Source organism: Lepisma saccharinum, chromosome 6 (genome assembly GCF_977018435.1).
Source record: "Lepisma saccharinum chromosome 6, izLepSacc3.1, whole genome shotgun sequence".
In the NCBI taxonomy this organism is placed as follows: Eukaryota; Metazoa; Arthropoda; class Insecta; order Zygentoma; family Lepismatidae; genus Lepisma; species Lepisma saccharinum.
Window position 1 is genome coordinate 11,869,473 of NC_139234.1, and position 12,509 is coordinate 11,881,981.

Below are 12,509 nucleotides of genomic sequence, written 5' to 3' on the forward strand. Positions count from 1 at the left end.
CTCTTGTACGTACCAACTGAACGAAGACTTAACATTGTAGGATGGGATATTTTCATAAGACTGCAGAAGTTCATTCTAAATTTGGATGAGCGGTGTTTTATATGTTATCCAATATTTGTAAATATATGTGCATTCAATTCTAAACCGTGTGTGTAATGTAACTTCAGTTTAAGAAGAGACTTGGATTTTCTTCTATAAGGAATAAATATGAGTTCCATTTCCGCATAAGAGACGCGACATCAATATAACGCACCTAAATTACACTAAATGTACACAGGAATGGGATTTTCTTATGTTCCGGGCCCATCCTACACACGCTTCTGCTTTGTACGCATCAATACAAAGTTTTAAAGCAGTGAGATGGAATACATATTTTCTTCCCCCGATTGAACTTCCATCAAGATTAATCACTAATGAGAGTGTGCGCACGCCTGTGCATGAATGTTAAAAAACAGACACGACGAGAAAAGGAGGAACGCATGAGAAATTCCTGTTACTGTGTAACAGCTTGGAATTGTTAAGTCTAACATTCATTAATCTTTAGGTCTTAAAGTTAGAGAGAACAAGTTAGGAAAAAAAAGGTTAATACGAGAATTGTGGATCTGATATTAAATAAAAGTTACTAGGTTAGGGGTTGAAAGTTACTAATTTGATGTGGTAGGTAGTGTATAAGCCTATATTATTGTTAAGTTATAACTATTCAATGTTATACATCACTAAAAGTTTTTGTAAAGGTACTAATAAGAAATCTAGGGGTTAGTACATACAGACGAATACAGGGGATAATAAAGGAAGGTGTCTTACTGGTATCCAGTTGGAGAAGTGGGTACTGGAGGACATCAGTACGAGAAGGACCATCTGGAGGCCAGAGAAATGGAAAATCCTGGATACGTCAGGAGGGTGTCTCGCAAAAATACTGGGTGTCCCAGTGAAAAGTAGCCCGGCTCAAAGACATTTGTCTGTGTGGAGAATGACGACCATATTGCACCAGTAAAATGGAACAGTCCATTGTAACGTGAACCGTGGTAGGCACTCAAGATCATCAGTCATTTCTTTTCATGATCCTTGGCATGTAACTGTTGATCGGAGCCGGGCTACTTTTAACTGGGTCACCCTGTATTACGTGATGTTAGAAGTGTTATCTGTCGACAATGCTTCAAAGGCAACATATTCCGCTGCGATAGTACTGACGAAGACTGGTAAAAAAAAATCAGGCGAAGCGAGGTCTGGCTCGGTAGCTCAGTTGGTAGAGAAATGGCACGGTATACCAGAGACCCGGGTTCGAGTACTGATCGATCCTGCACTTTTCCCTAAATTTTCCACATAGTACATCTCCTGTGTGTGTCAAATCGTAACGAGTTCTAAGTTATTAAATTTTGATTTTCGGGTCTTAGCTTCATATCTCAATATCACTCTTTTAACTCTTGTATATTCTAAAATCTTCAGATTTAAGATTACAACTTGCAGCACTCAAATTCAACCTTCAGTATTAAGCTGAGTTTTTAACTATCAGTTTGTAACTAACTAACTCTAACTCTCTCTCTCCCTCTCTCTCTCTCTCTCTCTCTCTCTCTCCCTCTCTCTCTCTCTCTCTCTCTCTGTATGTGTGTTTGTTGTCTGTTTTAGTGATGTCTGCATTAAAAGTTTGACTCGTCTCTCAATTTCCATCTAAAGCTTCAACAATCACCAATATACCTTCAACTTTCTCAGCATTAAAGTTTCAACTCTCAGCACTAAAGTTAAATCAAGTCTCGTCTAAATTATCAACTCTCAGCGAAATGACATCTAACTTTTTATCTTCCAGCTGTCAAGGTGGGGTATTACTTTTGTGACTGTCGGCTCTATCCAATAAAGTAGCTTGCTTTCAGCTTTCCTAACAAAATTCCCAGTACGAATTAAGATTTGGTACGAAAACTTAAAGAAAAGATTCGAGGTCCATGCACAGCTTAACCTTGCAAAGAACATCGTATCGAACGGGAAAGTCCCCCAGACTGCAAGACGGATTTCTGCTGCTAATTGGGAACCGTTGGCCCCTGACATCAGGGAGGCGTTCGAAAGCAAATTGCTCCATTGTTGCCGAACGGGATTCAGACTCGGCTGCCGTTTGCCAGGTAATTCGATCAAGCACTTCCGGTGGAGCAGCCCTTTCGATAAGAAATGCCCCTTCCTTGTCTGGATTTGTATCAATTAAACTACTCGGTAAGGAGGGGATCTTGCGTACACGAAGCTTAGAGATCGTGTACTCGGCAGTGTTGCCACACGAAGGGAATTTCCCTCGCCAAAGGGGAAATCGGGTAAAAATTTAGGCAGGAAGGGAAATGAGAAATTTCATTAAATATATTGATTGATTTAGTTTATTTTACTTCGCGTTTTGTGCCTCTTGGCTAATTTGCGAAGATGGGGATGAGTGATGAAATGATGAAATTGATGAATGGACATTCACAAACAACCAAGCCCGACCGGGATTCGAACCCGGGACCCTTGGCGTCGCAGTATTAAATATATCAAAACCAGTGGCGGCGATTAGGGAGGCAGTTACCCCCACTTTTTACTCCTGCAGTATGGCCTCTTAATGCTAAGCCTTGTCTAAAGTAAATAATTAAACTGTTTTGCCCCCAAGCTTTGGAACCTAATTGCCGCTACTGATCAAAACTGTAGGGAAATTTGAAGATATCCAGGTCACACATTAAAGTCAAGGTGAAACGCGCATTCCTTTCCTTCGTTCCGTAATTTATATCCCCAAAACAAATAATAAAAGAAAAGTTTAGAATTTAGCTTGTGAATACAATTAATACATTTCTATATTCTAACTTCTTCTAACTTTCAAAGTTATTGTAACAGGTCAGCAAATAGGGCCTCTCCAATGGCGCAGTGGTAGCGTCGTTGCCTTGTAATCAAGGGGTCCCGGGTTCGATCACCGGTGGAGGCACATAGTGGTTCGGATCCCACTTTAAAACTGTAGGTCCAGTCCCGATTACCCTTACTGTGCACAAAGTGGACTTAAAACACCAAATCAAACCAAGGTCAGCAAATATAAACCGAATTTTTGTGAAATTGTTCATGTTTCGTATATTTTTCACAATATATCTATTGAAAAAATCTAATATTTCTGAGAAATAATGTTTTCTGTAAGACATTTCATATATGTTAGTATTAGTAATAATTATACTACTGCTACTAATCAAAATAACTATCGTTAATGACTTTTTTATATATAATCGTGTTTAAATTTTTCTGAGATGAAATGAAAATCGGATGAAACAGGGAACATATTAACATATTTGGAAGAATTGTGCTTTCTGGTTGAGCAACATTGGGACAGGGTGTCCCACAAATAGTTGAAGAATTATAAGCCTTGTTGATTTTGTTTACAAAACAGCGTCTAAATTATCACATCCATACTTTAGACAGTGGTGACAACTCAAATATTTTAGTGCTAAATTATAAAATTGCAGGCTAAAATGATTCTTGAATCTTTCCTGGCGGCGACTCTGGATCATATCTGGAACCGATCTGGATGATACTGAGAGAATATCATTATATACAGGGTGTTTCAAGTAAAATTCGTCACAGAAATGTTTCGAAAACGAGCCATACGTATATTGATGTTTTGTTTACCCAGATCAGTAAACAAGTAGAGGACACAGAAAATGGGGTAATTACGCGATTCATTAATTATGATTAAATAAATAATTACCACTATACACTCTTTAAATTAGATATACGCATGATTTCTTTCGGAGCTTCAGCCTGCAAGGAGCAATTGTCGTATTGCCCTAAAGACTAATACGACTGGCCAAGCATCACACAATAAAAAGGCCATAGGGCAGGCATTGATCGTCAAGGGGAAAATAAATTATAAGAATACTATTACAAATTAATGTTACGGTAATATTTTTACTAAGTGGGCTTCCTTATTTAGTTTTAACAGCTCCTTGGAATATTTTATACACCTACGAGTAAAATATAAGTACAATAAAAGCTCGTTGGTAGCAAAATTTGTATATTTAATGTACTTTTTCTTACATGTGTATAAAGGCATTAAAAAGTAATATGTTTTCCGAATAGTTGTAATGGAAATTGGTCATATGATTTTCAGTTGCAATAAATTTAGATATAAAACTAATCTGCAACCTATTTAATAAAAAGCGAATAAATTTCTGGGTTGCACAATAAATTCATGTGCTAAAAGAGGTGCAACGATATTATTTTGGATGGAATTTTCCCAGCACCATCTATTGGGAGAGTTGAGAGTGAGAGAGTGTTCAGCGATTCGTGTTGGTTTCCGCTTACGCCAGCTTAATTGTCAGAGACACGAATTTGCTCTCTCGCACAGACAACTAATTCTCCTTTCCTCTTTTCCTTCTCTGCTACGTCCTGCTTTCTGTGTGCGTTAAGAAAGGCAGCGAGACTCATTCGAAATGCTTTATAAAAGATTTAAACACTGTTGCTAGTTTGTACACTCCTGTTTACATAAAAGTGGCACATTTTGTAGGGTTGAACAGTTGAAATATTTGCCTCTTTATGTGAACAAGAGTGTACAAGAAAAAACTCCTGAACAGTTGTTTCTAGATGAGAAAATCTTATGAAATTGTAATCAGTGGCGGTGATTAGTGGGGCGACGGGGGGGGGGGGGGCAGTTGGGAGGATTGGATGTGAAGAGATCGAAAGGAAGACCACGTAGGATATGGGATAGGCTAAAGGATGACCTGAGCAGGAAGAGTGAAGGAAGGAAGTTGGAATAAGATAGTGACAGATGGCGAGCTCTCTGTAAAGCCTCGACCAATCGGTAAAAGAGGATCGGAATAAGTAAGTAAAAATAGCAGGTGACAAAAGAGTATTGTGAAACCACAGACTTACCTCCGCCATTTTGGTAGCAAATGTAGGGGAAGCGCCAGACGTTCCCCAGGTCGACGGCGAAGCCTATGACCGCCAGGAGGAACTCCACCTTCTTCCCCCAGGTCTCCCGCCCGTCGTCGCCAGGCACCGGCGTCGCCGTCGTCACCTTCACCACCTCGCCGTCCGTCGACACCACCAGCTGCCCCTCCTGCTGCGCCATAGCGAGGGCGCTCAGGATATGGGCCACCTGCAAGAAAAACGCAATCAAAATCCACCTCACGGTTATCGAGATATTGTTTCTCTATATTTGTCGAGACTTCTGCTAAAGTAACAGAATTATTTCCGGCAAGCTCCGTGGCGGAGTTGAACACAGAGCACTACGACGCAGGGAGTCACAGGTTCGAATCCTGGTCGTGGGTGTAATTGGTGGGTGTCACTTCATTATATCATAATTCATCTCATTGTCGCGATTAGCTAAAAGTGGCAGAAAAACGAGTCTAAATAGCAAATCAAACAAACAGAACTACTATGTAGATTTTCAGCGAAAAATGCAGGCTCGACCAGAACTCGACTGGCAATCCGTACCATTGATCTACCACTGAGCTACCGAGCCGGCCTGGCTTCCCCTGCATTTTCGCTGGCGCTGTTTTACCTGTGTGAAATCGTCTCTGCAAGTGCTACTGCAACGGGATCTGTTGCCTTTGAAACACTATAGACGTCGACGTTGCCTCCCAGCGTAGAGATGTCAATCCATCAAATTAGGCACACACAGGAGATGTACTGTGTAGAAAATCTACATAGTACATCTCCTGTGTGTGCCTAATTTAATTAAACAGAACTACGTATTACTGCAAGTCATGAAATTATCAAATTATAAATTGAGTCATTTCGTTTATTTTAAAACTTCACTTTTCTGCCACCTTTGGCTAATCGCAAAGATAATATCAAATTATAGCAGAAATAATTCCTGAAAACCTGGCTTATTATGAAAAGAAGGGGAAAGAAGGGAAGTGAAGGGAAAAGAAAGAAAGTGAAGGGAAGGAAAGTGAAGGGAAGTAAAGGTAAAAGAAGGGAAGAGAAGGGAAGGGAAGGGAAGGAAAGTGAAGGGAAGTAAAGGGAAAAGAAAGGAAAGTGAAGGGAAGGGAAGGAAAGAAGAGAAAAGAGAAGAAAAGGAAAGAAGAATGAATGGAAGGAAAGAGGAGAGGAGAGAAAGTAAGAGAGAAGCAAAAAGGTTAGGAGAAATCAGGAGAACAGAGAAGAAACGAGATAAGGTTATAGGGAATAACAAAATAGAAGCCAAGAGAAGAAAATATAATACGGAAAAGAAATAGAAAACAATAGTTTACAATCAAAGGGAAGAAAGAAACAAAAAATGCAGAAAGGTGGGGTAATAATACGAAATCGACATAAAGAAGATAAGAAGAAGGAGGGATAATGATGGAAACAAGAATAATGAGGATAGCAGTTGGGAGAAAGAGTTAAGAAAGTAGAAGAGAGAAGAAGTGCGAAATTAATGATGAAGAAGACATGAGAAGAGAGGACAGAGAATGGAAGAACGAAGAAGTAGAACAAGCTGGCACCTTGGAGCACCAGGCTCTGCGATTGACCATATAATTCCATCAAAGAAGCAATAAGATAATGCAGTAGATATGAGCAGACATGGTGACGGTTTTAAATAAATAATTGAAAATTGCCCTCAGAATTTTACAGAATTGGAAATTAATTTAATTCATCTCCGTTCGAAAGAATGTTAAACTGTAGAACTGACTGTTCCTAAGAATTCCCCTTAATATTCGGCAAAGAAGTTCTGTCAATCAAGTTACGTAAATGCTTGTCTGCTCGTTCGTCGAAACAAGAAGACCTTGTTCTCTGGTTGTCTCACAATCCTCTTCGTGCAAGATTCCATGGCTTGCTCCTTCGCAACAACCTTGAGAAACCAATATCGCCAAAAGACCATTCTCGGGATTTACGATAAGAAAGTTTCTTCGATGATGTCGTTTCTCGTTCTCTCCGGAAACTTTGCAATCCAGTTCACTGCTGTCTCCGCCGACCTCCTGTAGCTTTTTGTGGCATCTCCCAATCAGTAGTGCAACAAAAAAATTCGTAAGGCTGGTATAAATATAAAGACGGAGGTTTTGTCTTTTTTCCTGCCGTCAGTCATTAATTTGACATTCTCTCCCTGCATTTTATACTCTGTCCCGCGAATCTTTGGAGCAAGGGAACGAAAACAAATCCTTTGCGCAAGTAATGACTCGAGAGTGCTCACCCAATAAACGCATGAGAAGGGAAGTGAGTGCATGGAGGGGAAAACGCAGCTGCAGCTATCAGCCGTTTGCAGCAGCGCACTGTTTTGCTCTGCCCACTCCTTTTCTCTACAGTTATGAGCGATCTTGCTCCACACATTCCCGAGACAGAGTATAGACCGGAAAATTGAGAACAAGACCAGGTCTTTCGTCGAAACTTGTCGAGGCCATACCTGGCCCATAGTTCTATACGTTGTGCAAGTTTGTGCTACGAAACACTACGCATATTGTTCATACCATACGTATATATTTCAAGACTCGTCACAAGACCGGGACTTGCCTTCGAGACTAAACGTGAACGAGACTGTTTATGAATCGAGACGAGGCTCAAAACGAGGCGAGAAGTAACTCCCTAAGCAATTTCAGTATAATTTTATTCATTAAAAATCAACAGGCCAAAAGAGAAAAACGAATGAAAGCAGACTAATTTCCCCATGGGGTATTTTTGTATCCAACTGTACGCGATGAACATTTCCTGCTTTCAAGTTAGATGTGGATAATGTCTATTTCAAATTTTCTAACTCGTTGGTAAAAATGGCGAATTATTGTCGCCTAAAAGGAGTCTATATTAATAAATGTAATTAAAAAATTGAGGGGTAAATTGGCTGTCTCTTTTCCTCACACAAATATTAAATCCTTGAATGGGAAGTCGTTTTTGTTGTAGTTTCAGAAAGACTTTCATAATTAAGCTTCAAGAAATCTTGGATCTTTAACGAACAGCTAACTTCCTTGTAGGAAAATCTATGTGCAAGACAAATGCATAAAGAGGGTGCAAGTAACTATGTCTGACGAACTCAGCAATCTATACTTCCTGAATTATACTCAGTGCGCTTACTTATAAATGAAGTTTTTATTTTTTGTTTAACAGAACTTCGTTATTTTACTTGCAATAATATTTGTGTAGCATTTATTAGTGCACGATCTTAGGTCCATGTAGTGATCTTAATACTATTTCCCAATAAACTTACATATTATTACTATTATTATCGTATAATATATAATATGACACAATATAATATACTGTACTATATAATAATAATAATTATATAATATCGTAGTTTCTAAGATACATATTCCTTTCGTGTACAGTTATTTTTGGTCATACGCGTATATGTTAGGACCTACTGCTTCACCAGTCCCCTTTTGGTACCCACTTACATTGGGGTATGATTGTGCCCGGAGGCAATAAGGAACATTGGTCGACATACAGACACGGACACTACTGGGCTGTAATGATTCAATTGGCTTTCAACAAGATTCCTACAGCCCACAAGTGTCCATGATTGACATATACAATACATATACAATGTGTACTCTAAGAAATTTGTAAGATTTAACAATTCTGCAGTCCCTCCCCATTCTCGCGACTCGTTCTCAGTCCTTGTCTCGTCTCGGTCTCGTCTCGAATCTCAGATGAGATTGGGCATTGTTTACTACACTTTCAGAAACCTCTTATTAAGGTGTTCGCCCCTGCATTGTGTGACGTACACACAATTAAAAGCAACGAGGCAAACGAAGAGTATCCACTCATTACAAATACCCTCTCGTATACAAAGCTTGTGCACATGTCACATCACCAGTGGTAGGCCATCTCTTTCTTTTTCGGTTACTAACAGTGGCTTTTCTACCCTTGGTTTAATCGCGACGATGAACATGAATGAGAAACTTATGAAATGGAAAATGAAATGAATGCAGTGCCTAGGGTTCGAAACCTAGACCTCTGACGTCCTAGCGCGTTACACTAATCACTCTACTCTGCCACTGAGGCACTGGGTAATAATTAGTACATTACAACACAAAATAAACAATGCAGTCGCAAATACGTATTTATACCTCAATGTAGTTCAGTTTTCTGTCTATTTAATGCGCATTTGAGACTGTAATGCTGTTGGTATGGTGTAATGATTCATGACCTACCTCTGATGACGTATGTTAAGCAAAGAGTCTCTCTGCGCAGGCCTTGTGTATAAGGCGGCCTTGACCGGTAACCATTACACGACGTACGACGGCTCTCAGATAAGTCAAACTGATCGGGCTACTAGACAAAGGAACGCAGAAGGGGCCCGTGTTATCTTCATCACATAAAGTCTCCAGGATTTGACAACAGGGGTCAAGCCGGAACTCGCCATTGAAATTAGGCGACACACTCCACATGAAACCTGTCAGTGTGTCCTTCTGGATGACAATGGACCACAAATTAGAATCCTTTCAGGATAACTTTGGCGTAAGATAATCCATCAGATCCTGCCGAAGACGCGGCCAGATCCAGCCAGGGGAACCGGAGATGACATGGAGCTTCCGGAAATGGCGGCAAACATCAAAGGACCTTTGCTGAGCGACGGTCATTAATTTTATAAGGGCTCCGGAAGAGAATTAACCCCTCCCTTTGACTACAAAACACGCTCTTCGAGGGCTCAGAACTCGGAAGTAAAGGATTTGCTAATCTTCTCCCTGGTTAAGACAGAGAACCAGGACACTGTATTGTCACAAAACACAATCCCAATATATTCTCATTATATTAATCGTGTATCAAGCAGTGATGCCAACCACTGGAATATGGAGGGCGCTAAAACTTCACATAAAATTAGCAAAAAAGTAGCTAAATAAAAAATCTGAGCTGATGGAGAACTTTGGAGGGCCACGGAACGAAAAAATGAGATACTTGAAATATGGTAAAATATTAAAAATATAAGTAACTTTCTGATATAACTTGGCCTGAAATTGTACATGGGAGGAGGAGGACGAGAGGGTTCGCGATAATGTTAGCCCTAGTGTGATAGTCATTCTTTATAACATTCGCAATTTTATTGTCAGGATAAAAATCTTTGATAAGAAGAAGGGGAATTCATTATCACTGTTACGGTTTTTATTATGTATTATGGGATATATAGTGTAATACAAGAACTCGTAAGTTGATTTTTGTATTTTATTTCTTAAAAGAAATTATATATTCTGTGTTAGTCGCTAATTCAGAACCTAACAGCAACACTAGACGTGGTGTAAATAATATGAACGTTTATGTAAAAATGGTTTCAACTCCACGATGAAATTCAAACATACGTTTAGAATTTCCTGATAATGTTTACCCATCTTTAAGAATAAAAAATCCTATGATATTAATCATTATTTTTCATATTTAAACAGTTTGTCAAAACGATTTAAAAGAATAGTCTTCTTCTTCTTCTTTTTTCTGACCCTATCAACTGTTAGTCGATTTTAGTCATCTTTTTGAGTTTTTTGCAAAATAAATTTATTTCACTATGCACTTATTTTTCACAAGAATGAAAAAAACATTATATATATATATATACTGTTTGCTAGATCGTCAAATTACATCTTCTTGCATATCCATAAAGAATCCATATAGTGGGAGGAAAGGGATCCGTGAGCACGGCAATTAAGAAAGATGTAGGGAATGGAACTCCATGGCGACGCAAACCATTATATAATTTATCTCGTTCTCTGTCGAAATAAGGACATTGTAAAAAAAGGTGATTAACTTCTCCACATGTGCAGGCTTGTTTTGTTGTAATATGTAATCGTGCTAAATGATCATTAGTGCGAACATGACCTGTACGTAGACGTATTATAAAAATAATAACTGATCTTGGAATATTATATGAGTAGTACCAAGGTTTATTTTGTGAATGTTCTGCAAACCATTTATATGTATTTATATGTACTTAAAAGAATAGCTGCTATCAAATTCGTTCAAGCAATAAATGACAATCGCAGAGCGTATACATGGAATTTGAAATTTTGAGATTTTTACTGCCACCATAATCGTGACAGTGCGGGTGAGTGATGATTCAGACACTCACAAAGAGCAGCCGTGTTCAGGACTGGGCTGGAACTCGGGAACTTCGTTGGCAATTAGAAAGTGGACCACTTGACGCACTCGTCCGCCAGGCCCCCGAGATGAAGGTTTATAATTGACGTCCAAGTGGTGCCATGTCTCGTCTCATCTCAACACTATCCGTAACTGACTTATGGAAAAGCGATCGCATGTAGTATATTCGCCGCAACCGAATTGCGCGCACTTTAGATCCAGGATTGCGCACAAATCTCACTGACCTGTTTTGCGCACATGGAACGTTGCCACTTTGATAGCTTTAAAGTCTGTGCTCAAAACTGTTTTTTCCTTTAGACAAGAAGAGAGAGAGAAATTAGAAATACAATAGTAAATCTCTTAAGGATTAAATAAAAAATATAATTCGACCAGTAAATGTAGCAAGTCAAGATAGGGTAGGTTAGGCAAAACACAGCAAAAACACGTGTAATTCCACACACACACAAACAAACACAACAGAAGTGAGAACGGCTTGAGAACATTTTACATCTGACAACATCGCCTCATCTTTTTGTGCGCAATCCTGTACATTTTGACAGCTTGTCAACGGCTTATCAGATACCACTGATAAAACCGGAAAAGTGTGCGCAATCCGGCTGTAGCCAGTATAACTTTTGTATTAATTGAGCTAGTATTTATCTTTCCTTTTATCTTTGATTTGAGTTGCTGTTTTAAGTCCACTTTATGCTCAGTAAGTGCCTCAACCGGGTAGCGAACCCGGGACCCCTTGATTACAAGGCAATGACGATACCACTGCGCCATGGGGAGACCCTCCTTTTATCTTTCTTTACACGTATGTAAAATTTAACCGACATAGGGAAAGAAGTGGATGTTGTTTAGAATGGCAGCAAGAGGCCTAAGTATTGATCAGCGTGTCAAATGTATACGTGTATTTTCCATTAGCAATAACGTGTAGCTGAAGTCAGTGGCGTACCCAAGGGGGCGTTGGTGGGGGTTATAAAAAAAGATCATCAAATGCAGGAAAGGATGACAAAATTAGGACTGACTACCAAAAAAAATTACACATAACCCTCTCCTTTCAAAAATCCTGGGCACGCTACTGGCTGAAGATCATTGAGGAATGCTGCAGGAATGTGGACCTCTAGCACTTAAAAGTGACGCTATCTCAAGAATCAACAAGTTGCTTGATGCAACCGGAATTGTTTCAGACCTTAAAAATCTGGTAGCCACCAACAGATAGAAGGAGAACCAATTACGTCTCCATTGATTTAAATGGAGCTCAAATTGATAATTATGTGGAAAATAGATGAAATTGTCATTGTGATGGCTAAGTTACTATCTTCAGAAAATAAAAAGTTGCCAATATTATAAATATGTTCTCATTGTTAAACGTAATTGATGATCAAAAGGTGCCCCTTAATTCGTGGCCGCCCTGTATAATACTAAACGTCTATTTTAAACAACTCTCTTCCTTAGCACTGATTAGGAGTAGCGGATGACGTGCGCGAATTATTAATCTTTTACGCAGGTGCAATCATAGGGCGGACACGCACAAT

General features: G+C 39.3%; 1 protein-coding gene across 2 annotated transcripts in view; it reads right to left on the reverse strand.

Moving 5' to 3' along the window:
- The window catches only part of SerT (Serotonin transporter), a 133,017-nt gene that overhangs the window by 87,112 nt on the left and 33,396 nt on the right, over window positions 1-12,509 (reverse strand). For both annotated transcript variants that reach the window (XM_083124551.1, XM_083124552.1), the window contains exon 2: window positions 4,861-5,086. In XM_083124551.1, coding sequence (XP_082980677.1) covers window positions 4,861-5,059 — 199 coding nt within the window. In that variant the 5' untranslated portion in view covers window positions 5,060-5,086. The remainder of the gene's footprint in view (window positions 1-4,860; window positions 5,087-12,509) is intronic.